Source organism: Eschrichtius robustus, chromosome 1 (assembly GCF_028021215.1).
Source record: "Eschrichtius robustus isolate mEscRob2 chromosome 1, mEscRob2.pri, whole genome shotgun sequence".
NCBI lineage: Eukaryota > Metazoa > Chordata > Mammalia > Artiodactyla > Eschrichtiidae > Eschrichtius > Eschrichtius robustus.
The window spans coordinates 138,091,140-138,108,878 of NC_090824.1; the positions used below are offsets into that span (position 1 = coordinate 138,091,140).

General features: G+C 34.5%; 1 protein-coding gene across 1 annotated transcript in view; it reads right to left on the bottom strand.

The window, feature by feature from the left end:
• IREB2 (iron responsive element binding protein 2) overlaps positions 1-17,739 on the bottom strand; it is a 63,547-nt gene that overhangs the window by 14,266 nt on the left and 31,542 nt on the right. The window contains exons 3-13 of the mRNA XM_068556389.1: positions 15,872-16,037; positions 14,319-14,456; positions 13,203-13,421; positions 10,777-10,846; positions 10,095-10,278; positions 9,121-9,260; positions 6,471-6,642; positions 4,432-4,532; positions 2,270-2,386; positions 1,035-1,194; positions 113-248 (exon numbers count right to left, since the gene is read on the bottom strand). Of these exons, the coding sequence (XP_068412490.1) occupies positions 113-248; positions 1,035-1,194; positions 2,270-2,386; positions 4,432-4,532; positions 6,471-6,642; positions 9,121-9,260; positions 10,095-10,278; positions 10,777-10,846; positions 13,203-13,421; positions 14,319-14,456; positions 15,872-16,037 (1,603 nt within the window). The remainder of the gene's footprint in view (positions 1-112; positions 249-1,034; positions 1,195-2,269; positions 2,387-4,431; positions 4,533-6,470; positions 6,643-9,120; positions 9,261-10,094; positions 10,279-10,776; positions 10,847-13,202; positions 13,422-14,318; positions 14,457-15,871; positions 16,038-17,739) is intronic.

Consider the following 17,739-nt stretch of genomic DNA (forward strand, 5'->3'; position numbering starts at 1 on the left):
AGAACTAAAGCGTTTTTTTCTATCTTCTTTTTGTATATGAAAGGTCTTAACAAGTAGTTTCAATCACTGCTGAATACCAATGTCAATATAAAGAGTGGTAACCATCACTTACCCGAGCTTACTAAGATATGGTAATACTCCACTTGAACTGAGGTAATGTGTAACCATCCCACTGCCTGGAGATAAACTTGTTCTTATATAAGGTTTAACATGCAGACCAGCTTCAACAGCTTTTTTAGCCAAAAGACCTGCAACAGTAAATAAACAATAATTTATTATGGCAATGTTTCTCTCCCTCTTTCCCTCATATTAAAGTAGGAAGTAAGAAAGGGTTTATGGTTTATTTTACAGGTCACCTCCAATACAGGTTAGGGTAAAAGTCTAAAATTCACACATTTACTGTCATTATTTTGTTCACATTATTCTACTGATTTGTTTCATTTAAAACAAAAAATTGTGGTAGATATACTAGCTTTTACGTTATAAATTATTAAGATACAATCTGATATCATGGCATCATGCACACAAATGGAAAAGGATATATAATAACATCATGTACACATATAATACATATCATTAAATGAACCATTTTAAATGCTATAATCGTAATGAACTAATAGCAATTTAACATTTATACTTGATTTTATACAATTAATGAATTGTTCCACATACATATAATTGATTTCATTTATATTCCTTATCAATAATCTTTTACTTCCTTTGTGTCTCAACTGAATCTAGTACACTGCTATGGTAAATGTCTAGTAGATCAAGAGATCTGCTAATTAACTATACTTCTAAGTAGACAGAAATAATAGATACAACCTAAAACTCATAGATACATGTTATAATTTTAAAAATTCACCTTCTTTGTAATAAAACAAAATTAATAACATAAATCAAACTTAGGCTCCTTAAAACCTAATTAAAAACTCAGGTTCTCAACATCAAACACAGGCATCAATACTCATGCATAATCTAAGAAACAGAATGTGAACATAACAGAAAATGTATGGCTATAAACCACAACCTACCTGCAGCGAGCATGACAGATGGATTGCAATTATTGGTACAACTGATAACGGCAGCAATGACCACAGATCCATGAGACAGCTTATATTCACTTCCTTCATAATGAATAGAGACGATATCATTTTGCTTTTCAGCTGCAATTTGGAAGCCTTTAAATCCAACCTATACAAATTTGCACATAAATATAAACTAAATATTGTGGATATGTATAGAAAAAAAGAATGGTAGAATATATGGCAGATCCTTGACATCTGATAAGTTCTGACTATTTGTGAGTGATGCTGAAGGTCCATGACATTCAGTAGTTATAATTCAGCTGAAGCATGAATTTGAATAATCATGACAGGAGTCTGGTGGTGTTCCTAAGCTTTTATCTGAGTCCAGCCAACTACTCAGGATCCAGATCTTATTTGGCTTTGCTGTTCTTTATTCATTCCTACTTAACAGTAATTCTCAAGAGATGGTACAAACTTTTTCTGTTAAAAATGGCCTTGAAGATTTGCTTCAAAATGATCCTGTGTGTCTATATGTATGTAGAACAGATGAAGCAAGATGGGTTATGAGTTGGTAATTGTTGAAGTGAGGGACACAGGAATTCATTACACTATTTTATTATTCCTGTACAAGTTTGACATTTTCCTCAAAAAAAAAGAAAAAAGAAATTATAAAAAGAAAGGCTCTGAAAAGAAAGCCAGCTACTAGTTCTCAGAATAGAAAAAGTGACAAGATTGAAGCCATGATTCTCAAGACAGGAAGTACAAACCCTGAAAGTCAAAGAGGTCACTTGGTATTTAGTTAATTTACCAGACTTTAAGAGAGTAATCACAACAGTGTAGTGGTTTTGTCCTAGTCTGAGAAATCACAGAAGTCTAGAGCAGTGCTGCCCAACAGAATTCTCTGTGATGATGTAAATATTCAATAGTTATGCTGTCCAATACAAGAGCCATAGCCACATGTACCTATTCAACTTGAAATGAGGCTATCATGACTAAGAAACTTAATTTTTAACTTTAAATTTTTATTTAAATATGCCCAATCAACCTCTGGTCCTCACAGTGGATCTGGGAACAAGCTCATGAAATGTCTGACTTGCACTTTGGACAGAGGCAAAGGAGGGGGCTGCTGGTGTGTGCCAATAACATATAAAAATACAGCAGTTGATTGAGTTCATGGGTCATCCTGCTAGTTCTTCACTACTTACTTAGCACAAAGTGTATTGATAAATAAGGTAATCTACCTTTTCATTTAAGCAAGCTTGGAAATCACTTTTCATATCTGTCAAAGCAACTCTATCCTGAGGTCTTTTTGGACCACTGACAGATGGAACTATTGAATTCAGATTAATCTGGATCACCTAGGAAATGAGAGAAAAGAGGGAGAAAAGTAATTAGAATTCGTAAGTACAGATTCCAACTTGAGTACTACTTTCTGATGCAGAATGAATATACTCACATTTGTTTGAATGCAATTTGTTTTAATGGTGATATACACTCCCAAGAAATATTTTAAAACAACGCCATTTAATTTATGAAACATAATATATAAAAATTTGCTAAAAGACTAGCAGACCAGTATGCAAACTAGCACAACCACCATACAGTCTATATAAAATTTTTTTCCCCCCAAATGGTTTTTTCCCACAAAGATAACACTGTCTTCACACATGCCTGATGATAAAGTAGATGCCTGTGCCAGCTAAGTTTATTGGTTCTGAGCTCCAAAGTCATCCTTCTTTGCCTGCTCTGTGGTAACAGAGGTGGGCTTAGTAAACACTTCTCCTTTCTCAGCTTGTACGATGTTAAGTCTGGTCAATAGAGGGTGCTTGGGGGACGCAGCAGAAAAGGGTTTTTCTACTCCTGGTCCTAGTTTAGCTAGCCAGGCCCCTGCAGACCATGCTTTTATCCCTTGGTTTAAAAAAAAAACATTTTATAAAAATTCCACCTCCCAGCTAGGTTTCTATTAATTTCTTCTGGTATTTCTACCATTTCCCTATGTACATTTTATTTGCGTATAATCAATTCAAACAAGTTTTTCTTCACTATGGCTTTCATCATTATTTAACAGCCCTGTTTATTCTGGTTGAGCACAACTGAAACACCTGCTTTTCTTACACTTTTATTTCACGGATCCAGGTGATCCTAGTCTGTGTCTAAGTATGTATGAGTTTCTCTTGAAATCAACATCCTGATGAATTTTAGTTTTATTTCTTATCATCTATCTGGTCAGGTTTTTAATAGGCACATTTATTCCATTTCATTATACCACCAAAATGTTCCCATTTAACTGTTCTTATTCTTTCCCTTTTTAAAAAAAGTGTGGACAGAGCACTAGATTTGATAAATGGAACTGAAAGGGACCAGAAAATAATCAGAGAAGTTGAAAGATTTGCCCAGAACGTCACACAAATTCAATTCCTGTGGGTTCTATATGGCACTCAATATACTATATGTATTCACTTATTCACCTAACATGTTACTGAACATCCACTATGTGCCACGCACTCTTCTAGGAGCTGGGGATAGAGTGCCAAACAAAGCAGGTGAAGTTCCTGTCCTCGTGGAGCCTACTTGTATTCATTCTAGTGAGGGAAAGACAGGCAAATAATTATACAAATTGATAGGTATCAGGCAGGGATACAAGCTATGAAGAAAAATAAAGCTGGGTGAGAAAATGGATTTCCCAAGAAAAAAGAGCTTAACAGTTAACCATACCAATGATAACATCAAGTTGATTTAGATCCCTGACACACTTCTAGAAAGTGAATTTTATTACAACGTTCCTGAAAGTGAATTCTACCTACTTCAATATAAATTTCCAAAAGATAAGAAATATTTGCTTAGACTGTAAAAATATCTTTAACATTTAAGATCAAATAACTGTATATCCCCTTCAAAACGGTGGATTTTTTACAAAGTATAGACATTAACCAGGTGCAGACATCATCAAAATTGATATTTGGGGAGTAGATTATAGTATTCTTATCCTAAAATAGAAAAAAATTAGACTGATAAATTGAGTCAATTTTATATTTTAAGTACTAAAAATTGAGACTTGATAAAATGTCACAAGATTTACTGTAGTATAAATCTATGTAAAATTAATGAATAAAGTCAGAGTTGGGTCACAAATAACATTAACTTGTTAAATAATAACAGCATCATTTATTGAGGACTTACTATGTGCTTGAAACTGTCATAATGAATTTGTACTTAACCTCTTAAGAATCCTATGAGGTAGATATTATCTTCATATTTCAGAGATGAGGAAACTGAGGCAAAAAGGTTAAAAAGTGCCCAGGTTGTATAGCTGGTAAGTCTTAGAGCTGGGATTCAGACCCAGGTGGTCAGGCTCCAGAATTTACAGTCTTAACTACTATTAGGAGGGTTATTGTGTATATACCTGGGAATACTCAGGTTCTCCTGAATTATCCTGGTCATTTCGAAACAATTTCACAGCTTTAAGGTATGTTTCCATTGACTTGAGTTTGGCTTTGTCAAAACCTAAAAAGATGATTAACAACAATAAAAATCCTTTCAGAAATTTTTAAATCTTTGGGGGTAACGATGCCGAATTTCAGTGATGAGCAAGAAACAAATATTACTTATTACTAAGCACTCAGGAAAGATTTCTTTACAAATTGATATTATTCCCAATAGTAAACATTTTATCCTTCATGAAAACTCTTTATAAAATATATACCAGAAACCCCCCTTTTAAAAGTTACTCAATCACAGACAAGATCAGAAATACTGAGCCAGTTATATAAAACTCACAAAAATTTTGTTTGCAAGAGAAAAACCAATAACAAAATTCAACATAATAAATTACTAGCCACCATGAAAGATGAAATTCATTACTTTCCCTAAACAATAAGCAACATTAATATAATAGTCACAATGAAAGAATAAAGTAAATGAAAGTTAAGAATAGTTTTACAGAGCAGAAGGATAGAGATTTAACAAGATCTTCCAGAAATTAAAAGAACTTAGATGTTAACAATAAAGTTTCCAATTAAACATTTTGGTAGTTATCTGTAAGCTTGATGAGAAGTAAGTAACTGTGGCAGATTATATTTGCCAATGATTGCCACAACAATATCTATCCCAAGTTATATGTTCTCTTACCATGTGACATTGACATTCATCCATCAAGAGGTAGAATCTTTGTTCATTCCTCTTAAACCTGAGCAATGTAATTTCTAGCCGGCTAGCTGGCTAACTGGCATGTACCTTCTCTCTCCCCAACCCCCCACACCCCTGCTCTCTCAGCTTACTAACCCTTGAAAAGCCACCATGTGAGAAAGCCCAGATTATATATTCAGAAACCACAAATAGGTGTTCTGGCTGACAGTCCCAGCTGAGTTCCCAGCTGACGGCCAGCATTCGCTGCCAGACATTCAAGTGAAAAAACCTTCAGGATTCCTGGCCCTAGCTTTTAAGTCTTGCAGTTGAGGCTCCAGACATCATGAAGCAGAGACAATCTGTACCTGTCTGACTTACTGACCCACTGAAACTATGCAGCAATAAATAATTATTGCTGTTTTAAGCCACTAAGTTTTAGGACAATTTATTACACAGTGACAGATCATTATGACATTAACTCATATCAATATGTAAGGAATAAGGCATTTCTCTCTTGAACATTCTACCACCCAAAATCCAGTTTAGAGAAAACTCTGTATTCTATGAGGACCATTCCTTCCAAGGTTCCAAAGGACCAGTCATCCATTTTGCCATCTGGCTTATCATAATCTGCCCCCAAACTGAAGAATACTAGAATATATCTCCCCAATATACTTATGATGAGATTAGTAGTTCAGTAATGATCTCTTAAAAAAAGAAGTGGATCAAATAAAGAGACCCTGCTTTTTAAAGAATAGGGGCCTTATAAAACCAACACATTCTGGTTTTGCAAGTATTTTCTATATTAGTCAACAGAAGAGTGGTCAAAGTTCCTAGTTAATCAGGCTACAATAAGAATCTGGAAGCTGTAACCCTATGCTGCTTTTCACAAAATTATGTGCTTATTCTTTAGATAGAGCACTGGTTCCCAAACTCTGTCTCGTGGCTCCTCTCTTCCTGGATGTAGAAGAGAACAGCTGTGAATGTGCGCAAGCCTGACTTCCATTAAATTGCAACCTCTGATCACTAACAGGGTGGAGGTATCCATTATTAATTACTGGGAAAAAGTGAGGCAAAGATCAGCAGTTTGAATAACTCCTCTAAACTGCTGTAAATGGGTCGCAGTGGACTAGGGTTTGAGGACACAACACTCTTTAAACACATCCAGTGCAGTTTATTTCAAAGCTGCTGTTTTAAAATAAGATAATTTCATGAACATTAAATAACATGTACAAGGTAGTAATTTATTATACAATATTTCAGATAGACACATTGGAAATGTAACACATTTATCCTAGTGATCTTATATCTTCTTACCTGTATGTTCTAAATGTTTTAATGTCACATTGTCAACAGGGAAAAAGCTGAGGATAGCACCATATTCTGGACACATGTTTGCTATTGTAGTTCGATCTACTATAGATAACTGTGAAACTCCACTTCCAAAAAACTCAACAAACTTTCCAGCCACTCCTACTTGCCTGAGGTGCTATATAAAGAGATACATAGAAACACAGATAAAATTAGCATGGATTTTCTGAAAACTATAAAATCTAATTTTTAATCCATTACTATTGACAGTGAAAGAGGTCCTCTGTTATTTTTATGAAACATCAACTCATTCTGGTTTTCCAGGTATTTTAAGGTAAACAGTCATTAGAAGAGTGGTCAAATGTTACTATTAGGGTAGAAAAGGGCTTGAAAGTTCAAAATGGCTAAGATTCCCATTTTAATGTCTCTGAAATCAGCGTATACCTTAGACTCTATGGTGTGTCTATTATCTGGCAGTCTTCTTTCTTTCTTAGCAGCACATAAAACAGTGGTGCTTCTAACCAATGATGGCATCTTAGATTTAGTGAAATACTAATATACTGATAAAACTGTGTATTTAAATTCAAAAAATTATATACTGCTATAAAAATTCTTTGAATTCCAACTACTGATCCAAATATTTACAGCATCATTAATTATAGGTAAATTTTTTTTAAAGATTTTTTGTTTTTGATGGGGACCATTTTTAAAGTCTTTATTGAATTTGTTACAATGTTACTTCTGTTTTATGTTTTTGGTTTTTTTGGCCATGATGCATGTGGGATCTTAGCTCCCTGACCAGGGATCGAACCCGCACCCCCTGCACTGGAGGGCGAAGTCTTAACCACTGGACCACCAGGGAAGTCCCCCTAGGTAAATTTCATTTTGATAGGATTTAACATGTGGCCTCAAACTTATTAAGTCCTTCTAAAATCATTTTTCTTATTACTCATTTTTAAGTAGCCAAAACAGCTACCCCCACCTTCTCTCAATTGTAAAATGGTGTCAGAATGGTATAGAGAGACTGCTCAGCACAGTGATGAAGTATGAAACAACATTCAACCTATGAATAATGTTAAGCTCTAACATTTTATAAGTCCTAAGGATCACTTAATCCAAACGTTTTATAGATGCAGAAACTCAACCCTAAAAGAAAGATGTTTCCTAATTTTCACTGTTTTATTTTTGAGGATAAGAGCAATACAGATTAGATACAGCAAGCCAAATGCTGCTTTCCCCAAATTAATGAGGTACCACAATATACATTTTGGAAAACAATATATGATTAATCCTACAAAGATCATGAATAAAACAGGACCTCAAATATGGGACAAAATAATCAAAAAGGTACACCTACATAATAGATTTAATTTTTGCATCAATAAGCCAAAATGTCAAAAGTATATGTAGAACATTGTTAAGAAAAAATATAGCTGGAGGAATCTAAAAAGCACCATTAATTTTCAGGATGTGTGAAGGAAAAGAATTGATTTTTCTAAAATTATAATGGGATATTCCTTTTCCTTTAGGAATAATCCTTCAATTCTCTATTTAACTTCTTGATCTTTTGGTACCACACACTGAATCAATCATTTCTGCAAGACGTCAATTTTTTTTCTAATTAGGGAAGAGGGATCAATACTAAATGGTGAGAGGGAGGCAATACCATTTACTTTCCCTGCGGAGTATTCTGAAAGCCTTCAGACCAGTAATCTAACCGAAAATGCTGAGACGCTGGGATCCAAATTGGAATTATTTGTGGAACATTTCCCAGGTTCATTCATTTAACGAAATGGGACTTAATCATTACAATAAAGTTAGTGAAAACTAGAAATTTAGGATGGAGAGTTACAAATTATTGTCTTTAGGAAACCCTACAGTATATATATTAAATGTATGCAGCCAATATTTTAAAAATTCAGAGAAAAAATTTCTATATAATACTTTTACCATTTCTTTTTATTTTTAATTGAAGTATAGTGGATTTACAATGTTGTGTTAGTTTCAGGTGTACAGCAGAGTGACATTTTTTTTTTAAATGTTAAAATAGCCAATAGAAAAATTTGACACTACCACATTTTTACAGCCTGTATTTTTTAAAGTACTATCTAATACAGTAATAGTTTTCAGGGGACAAATGATTCAAATAAGTGTTAAAGGAGATGCAATCAGACATTTCCTAAATACGATTTTTTTTTTTTTAAATTCACGAAGGCAACAAACATTCACTGAGGCAATAAGGCATAATGGTTAAGAGCATAGACTTAAGAACCCGACTGCCTGGGTGGGAAACCTTGTTCTACACTGACCATTCAGCCCTATGACCCTCTGGTTAAGTCATTAAACCTTACTGTGTCTCAGTTTTCACAGAATTAAAATAAGGATGGTAATAGTAACAATCTCATAGGCTTGTAATGAGGAATAAATGAGTTAACATGTCAAGCGAACAACGACACAACAAACCGTTTTGTACTTACTAGTATAAAGGGTTAAATTTTGTTATTATTACTATGATGATAACTATGATGAAATAGCTAATAACATCAGAGTGCTGAGGATGAGGTGATGAACCCAAATCCCTGCTCTTATGGGGCTCTTCTACTTACAAAAAAAATCATATCCAGTAAGTTATACAGCTAGCAAAATTTTAACTTACCTTTGTAATGCCAAGAACAACATCTATGGATGTAACAAAAGGATTCGATGAGCCAGTTAATTCACATCCAACCACCTCTGGTAAAGTAAGAGAAGCTGGCAGACCAAGCATAACTGCTTCTGTTTCAATACCTCCAACCCCTAATGTAATAAAGATAGGTATATGAGTATAGCGCATTTAAAGATAATTTATCTTTGTAACATCTAAATCTCTAGGTGTTTCACGAGCTTGTCTTACACAGTACCTTGCACAGAATTGTTATAATGCTATTACTGTAGATATGGAACTCAAGTCTTCTCAAAAGAATGACTCCACTCACATGGTTGAAAAAAACTGATTTTTACCTTTATTTTAAATTCAGAAAACATTTAGTATCTATTATGCTAGGTACTATGCTATGCTCAAGATACAGTATGAATAGAACCCAGCCCCTGTCAACCTCAAGAAGCTCAGTCTAATGATAAAGACAAAAAGCCAACAATTATAGCACTCTGTAAAAGAGTACATGCACTCTGCCAGAGGGAATAGCTGATGCAAAGCCATGACGTGTAATAGCACAGCCCACTCAGGGAAATAAAAGATGTATTTGGGTAAATGGCTGAAGAGGCAACAGGTTGTGAAGGGCCCTATAAAAAACATGAAGAAATTTGGATTTACAAAGAATGCTAGGAGAAGCCACTGAAGGAGTTTAAATAAGGGAGTAAGCACATCACCTTCATAGACATCATCATCATCACTAACCACTCCACAAATGGTAGTGCTGTGCTGGGCACGGTCCACATTTCTTTTCATAAATTCTCTCTTATACCACACTGTCCACAAACACTTGAATTAAGATTTACTTTTGTTGTTGCTGTTATAGGTGAAAAAAACAGCCTCATAGAGGCTATAAAGACCCTGCTATTTATGTTCTTTTATAAATTTCCTAACATCCTCTCCCCAAAAGAATTAAATATATTTAGTCATTTACTTACCCCACCCCAGAATCCCCAAACCATTCACCATGGTTATATGAGAATCTGTGCCAACGACACTGTCCGGAAAGAGGAGGTCCTTTTCTTCAAAAACCACTCTCGACAAATACTCTAAGTTTACTTGATGAGCCATTCCAGTTCCAGGAGGGATTACAGCCACATTCTTAAAAACTCTTGAACTCCACTATATTTTATTTAAATTTAAGAAATCCAACTGTTAGCATATATCTGAATTTGCCTCATAATCAACATATAAATAAATACTGACACTAAAAATATTTTACCAATGTTCATCATGGTCAAAGTTTACAGTACATAAAAACAAATACACAGATACTAAACCTAAATATATTCATTTTGCAAATTATTAAAACAAAATTAAGTCAAAGAAAAATGTTCTAATAGTCCAGATAAACAGTAGCTTTCAACTACATTCCAAGGATTCTCAGGGATGGGAAAAGGGGTAGGCCCAAGTAGAAGACCCTCCAAGCTCACTTGAATTAGAGCCACTGTTTTTAATATTTTGTTATACACTAGGGTTTCTGATTAAGATTTTATTTGAAGGAAAAAAAGTAAAAAAGGGTTCTACTGCTAGTGTTTAAAAACTTCTAAAGATATAAAAATCAAACCTTTCAATATTTCATAAACTCCTATTAAAAAATTTCCCCCAAATCATTTATACCTTGAAAAATTGAAGCCTCTCTCGATTTCTGCCAAATTCTACTTCTTGATTTTTTAATACTGTTTCAGGTCTAAAAAGAAGAAGAACTGGCATTAAATATATGTATTACAGAAAAGACTTGCCTTGTTTCTAAGTCTACATATTTAAAAAATTCTGGGAATAGCAGTTTACTAGACTTCTCAGAATCAGTTATTTTCTTTTCAACAAGGAAGCTCTGCTTTAAGTAACACTAGAAAGCTACTGCAAGGACTTTATTATTTAAGCCATGGTCCACACCAGTGTCCCAAACTGTACTTAACATGTATCACTGTGAGATTTGGCTAAAATATTAAAAGTAGCATGGTAACCTTTGTTGGATTTTCCACCGCAAGGAAAAAGAAGGGTTGTAGCTTAATGAAAAATAAGCATGTACATCTCCACCCACTTAACTCTTGTACCAGTTAAACTAGGAGATGCTTGTTGATTATCACAATGTAGCAATGACAAACAACTCAACGTCACTTTATAGTTTAAAAAGAGCTTTTGGTAAAAATTTTATATTCATCTCACCCAAAATGGAAGGTTCTATTTTATATAAAGTAGTATTTTACTTTATATGGATTATAAATATATTTTACATGAATTATGTAAACTAAGAGATAAAAACAATTCACTGCCAAGCAGTAAACATAGTGCCATTTTTAGGAAGCTATTTTTATCTAATGGATATTTAAAAAAAAATTATTTCTAACAGCTTTAAGTTGTTTATTTCACTTGCCAGCTGGTGATTTAAGTGTTGACTAGAATATCAATATAACTTAAATTATACATGTCCTCCAGGGTCCAGATAATTATAGTTGTTTGTCAACTTTTTTAAAAAAAACAAGGATTAATAATTCATTGCTGAGTGATCATTTGAAGCCATAGCACATCTTAATGAGATTTTTCTTAGGACCTCAGGGAACATAGCTTTCTAGAGCCACTCCAATTATCTTACCTTTTCATAGTATATATAGCTACAAAGTACCACACAAACATTTATTAGCTCATAACCTGACTTCAAATCAGGCAGTGATTTCAAGTGCCAAATGTATGCTCTCAACTCTCTATCCCTCAATTTCTTGTTTGAGTCTATAATTAATACTTCACTGATGCATTAAAGCACATGAAAGAGTTACTATTTTCATACAACCAGGGACTATAACATATCTGATCTTAATACTTTGTAATTTAGAGTCAAAATTGAGGGGAAATGTTACACCAGATTGGATTTTTAGAAATAAAAACTTACCATCTTAGCACTTCATACCAGTTATAAAAAGATACCCAAGAAAATCAGTGATTTTTTGAATCAATAAATCTTCCTTTTCAGGAAATTAATTTCTAAATAAGAAGAGAAGTTAATCTCAAAATTCAACATGTCCCTAACAATCAGGACAGCCAGGTAGGGAATAAGGAGTACTTACATAAACGTAAAACTGTCATGATTTGATGGCAAAGGACCCACAGATTATATTGAATTCTTAGAAAGCAAGAGCACCTGAGTTCACTTATAACCTGAGGCTTTACAGCTATACTGAGCACAAAATTTAGAACTACCCAGAATTTAAAAGATCCAAATTAGGGACAAATGAACTAATATATTATTTGGTACTTATGATGAAACATGTGTTGATATTATTCTTAGCTAGCCTAAATCTTAAAGTGTTAAATTTTTTTCAATTTGAAAAAGTGTAAGTCATTTTTAACTCATCTTTAAAACACTTGACAGTCTAGTAAACAATGGGATAAACAACATAACTCTCTTAAAGTAAGACTAAGACTTTGGAAACTTTATAGCATATAAAAATTCAAATTATAGAACTCTTTTTTTTATTTTGAAAAATTACCTATTAGGAAATTTAACCAACTCTTAAGAACGGGATTCTTTTCCAGGCAGGTTTACTACTTTCCACGGTACCATATAGGAAAATTGCTTATCTAAAAGGGCTTATTAAGTTTATAACATATGATAATGATAATATTCTTAACATAGAGGTCTCAATGCAATAAGAAAGAACAAGAAATCTCCTAATAGGAAAATAAAGCTAAAAATATAAATAGAGATTTCATAAAAGAAATCTGAATGAATAATGAGCATGTGAATGGTATAAATTCACTAAAATAAAAAATTTACAGTTCAAGATAATTTTCTGTCTATATTAGTTACAAAAATTAAATATATTTATAGAAAATTCTTAAGAAAAGTTTTCTTCGAAAGAACAGAAATAAATCATGGTATTTAGAGACTACCATTTTAATTAACTTTGCTTCTTTCAGTACAATAGGAAGCACAGTGAAATATGAAGGCAATGTAATAGGAATCAGGAGGGGAAGGAGAATAAACGTGATTTCCTTAACTGAAAAATAATCTGGTACTAATAAATATTTTTAAAAACATCTCATACTCAGGCACTGGTTGCAAATGAAAAGGACATAGAATGGGTGTATTTTCGATCTGCGAAGAAAATCTTCCTGAGTTTCGGCCTAGTTCTCCAGAATCACATGATCCTCGGCACGTAGTCTGGCCTCTGCAGGGAAGCTTCTTAGGCTGCACTCTAAGTGGAGAAAGCTTTCCTGCTTTCTGTAGGTCACCACCGCCAGGATTTGGAGCATTCTGTATTGCACTATCGTTCCAAAAAAGGAAACAAAATAAAACCATTTAAAAGTTACAGAAATTTAGCTCTTCAAAAAGCACACAACAGCAATGCTATCTGGAAGTAACAACTGAATGTTATTCAAAGGTTAATATATCATTTATTTCAGGTTTCAAAAGCAAATCTCAGATTACCAAAAAAAAAAAAAAAGTTGATTTATATAAATTTATGGAGATTAAAAAAAATTGTAAGTGCCACTAATATCATTTTCATATAGTAACTTTTGGCAAGTAGCAAAATCGATTTTTTTTCCCATCTAACAACTTAAAAGAAGTTCAGAGCCATTGTTTAATCTAGAGGGCAAAGGCTCTCACAGGTTTTAATAAATTGTAGCCTTATTCCATTACTCCAGGGAATGTAAAAAGAAAGCTGGTACATGAAAACAGAATCATGTCTTCTCTAGTTTGACTTTGGTCAAAAGGACCTTTTAAATATAAGAAATTTATTTCATTGAAAGGAAAATACAGCTGTAGTAAGCTCAGTGTTTTCAATCACCAATTTAGACACTAAAGGCTCACATCTTTAAATTCTCTCTGGAAGTTAAAAAACAAAAAGGAAATGAAGCCTTAATTCAGATATTCACGCCAAAAAGCAGGTTCTAGGCTCACACATATCTATAAAAGATGGCAGCAGAAATATACAAACAAGAAAATCACTTTAAATTTAGACTGAGTTAAAAAGAAAATTCAACAATACATAAAAGTTTTCACCAGTTTTTCTTTTTGTACATTAGTCAATACTAACTGTAGCAAACTTTACTCTGGCACAAATTATCTCTATTCCCTTTCTTCTATACCACACACTCCCAGTGGACTGGCTGCCAGTCAACGTGCGTGGCTGTCTTTATAAATATGTGTATTAAAGTACCATTTGTTGAAGTCAATTTGTAAAGAATGATCAACCGTGAGATCTGTTGGACAGGCAGGATGGACTTTCTTAGGGTCACCTCCAAGAGTTTTCACTGCCTCCCTCATAGCAGCAAAATCCACCATTGCCGGTATTCCACTAAAAAATAAAGAATGATCAACTTCTAATTCTTCTTTTATATATGCTCAAATGATCAATATGCATTTTTAAATTTAAAAAGTATCCCTTTTAAATTTGCATTCATGTTTGATAATGTACAGGTTATCCAAAGTTAGATGTATCCTGGTTTAATGAGAATTAATATTAAATATTATCTGAGAATTTGAGGGCTCAAAGGTAGATGTGCCAAAAATACAACAGATGATTTTTAGAGGCATAAGAGAACTTCAAGGGAAATGCCTATGGAATTCTTTCTCTTGCCTTAAATTTTAAGATACCCCTCCCTTTTCCCCAGCTCCAGCCCCTTCACTCCCAGTGCCTTCTTGTCTCCAAAGTTATCCACTAAATATATGGATATATAGATGGATCTATATCTATATATCTATATCTACATATATATCTCCAGCCAACTATATAAGAAGCATTTACCAAATGCCTTCAGTGTGCTAGATACCAATGGTATAAGGCCAAATAAGGGAGAGTAACTTCTCAAGGAATTTGTAGGGAAGATAAAGTAGCAATTATAGAATAGTATTATAAGTACTACAGTAGCAGCATATACAGGGTACACAGAGCAGTAGCTTACAAACCAGATTTAGGTGGGTGGGTGAAGGGGATGTTCTTGTTTGCCTAGCTAAGTCCTACACCTCCTTCAAAACTCAGCTAAAGGTTAATTCTTCCAATAAGTAATCCCTGGACACACAGATTAGGCAGAATCTTTCAAGCTATGGTAAAGACTTTATTCTAAGTGTAATGGAAGCCAATTGGAGAATAGGGGAGTGATATGACCTTGATTAACATCTTTTCACCAAGTCACTTCACCTACTGTGAAAAGACAAGACTGTACATTCCAAGTATGGAAGCAGGGATACCAGCTAACAGAGTGCTATAGTTACAGTCCAGGTAAGTGAGAATGGGGCTAGAATCAGGATGACTGTGGTGGAGTTGGATTCAGGATATGTATATTTCAAAGGTAAAGTTGACAGAACCTGCTGATAGACTGGATTATGTACGAAGGAGAGGAACCAGGGTTAACTCCTAGATTTTTGCTCTAAACAAAGAGGAGACTACAGCGCCATTCAATATGACAGAAAAAACTTGGAAAGGAATACATGAGGGGGGCTGAGCAATGAAGTTTTGGATATGTTAAGACTGAGAAGCCTATTGGCTACGTGGAGATGACAAGTAGGCAGTTAGATAAAAGTAGTTTTTAAATAAATGGTACAAAAAAAAAGTGCCTAATTTTTAACAAATGGCTTCAGTTTAGAAAAAGCAACTTTTTAAATTTATAAACTAATCTTCACAATTAAAAAACAAGAGAGCCATCAGGGAGTCTGAATTTTAAAAAGCGAACACTCTGAAAATTCATCATGAAAAATAAACCTATCACTCACGTAAAATCTTGAAGAAGAACACGGGCAGGGAAAAAGGGCACTTCAACATTGCTTTGTTTGGTTTTCCAGTCTAAAATGTTCATAACATCTTCCCTTTTCATTAAAAAGCCATCACAATTTCGCACAGCAGCTTCCAACAGGACCCGTATTGAGTAAGGCAGAACATCTGATTCAAGAGAAAATATTACTATTAATAAGGGAATAATCATAACTACATATTGTAAAAATTACAATAGCAAAATGATAAAGACACAGATGCTTTGTTTTCTCAATTAAAAAAATTTTAGTCTAGTCAATAAGCAACAAGGATTTGCTGTATAGCATAGGGAATTATATTCAATATCTTGTAATAACCTATACGGAATATAATCTGAAAAATATATATATAACTGAATCACTTTGTGTACACCTGAAACAAAATATTGTAAATTAACTGTATTTCAATATAAAAATATTTTTTAGTCTAGTAAACAGGGAGTGAAACACCATTCTTGTTAATACCAGGCTTTCTATAAATTTGACTTTCCTGTATGTAAGCTGAGGTCCTGAAAATGCAGAGATAAAACCTTCACCTAAACTTTAATAGAATGAAAAATTAATTAATTAATTTTAAAAAAAACTTCACACAACAGCTGTACTGACTTGGGCATATGAGACTGACAAGTACTTAACATTCAGGGAAAACACAGGAAAACACAGGAAAACTGAAAAGCACAGAAAATTAGAATTAAATACAATAATGAAAACATCCCAATTATGACAAAAAATGTTTAAATTGTGTAAAAGTTTGTAATAAATTTAAAGGATTTCCATCAAAAATAGTTAAGGTTTAAAAATAAACCTGGGTGCTTAGGTGAATAAAATTCATTTCACGAAAATTGTCATTAACTCTTGATTACCAGTTTAAGGAGAGAAATAGATTTCAATATTTTAAAATTTTTTGATCCTATTAAATTCTCACACTGGATTTTGCCACGAAGAAGTATTTCCTTAGGACTTAAATGGAAGACTGAATCAGTATGAAATTAGCTAAGTCATGGTAACCCACATAATAGATTACTATGCAGCTGTTTAAAGGAATGATGATCTCTGCATGCTGATAAGAAGTGATCTCCAGGGCTTCCCTGGTGGCGCAGTGGTTAGGAACCTGCCTGCCAACACAGGGGACATGGGTTCAAAACCCTGGTCCAGGAAGATGCCACAGGCCACAGAGCAACTAAGCCCATGTGCCACAACTGCTGAAGCCCACGCATCTAGAGCCCGTGCTCCGCAACAAGAGAAGCCCGCGCACTGCAACCAAGAGTAGCCCCCGCTCGCCGCAACTAGAGAAAGCCCATGCCCAGCAACGAAGACCCAGAGCAGCCCAAAAAATAAATAAATAAATAAAATAGAAGAGAAGTGATCTCCAGACTGTACCATTAAGAGAGAAAGCGAGGAGGAGGTGGGAAGATGGCGGAAGAGTAAGATGCGGAGATCACCTTGCTTCCCACAGATACAGTAGAAATACATCTACACGTGGAACTGCTCCTACAGAACACCCACTGAACGCTGGCAGAAAACGTCAGACCTCCCAAAAGGCAAGAAACTCCCCCCGTACTTGGGTAGGGCAAAAGAAAAAAGAAATAACAGAGACAAAAGAATAGGGACGGCACCTGCACCAGTGGGAGGGAGCTGTGAAGGAGGAAAGATTTCCACGCACTAGGAAGCCCCTTCGCGGGCTGCGGGTGGCGGAGGGGGAAGCTTCGGAGCCACGGAGGAGAGCGCAGCCACAGGGGTGCGGAGGGCAAAGAGGAGAGATTCCCGCACGGAGGATCAGTGCCGACTAGCACTCACCAGCCCGAGAGGCTTGTCTGCTCACCTGCCGGGGC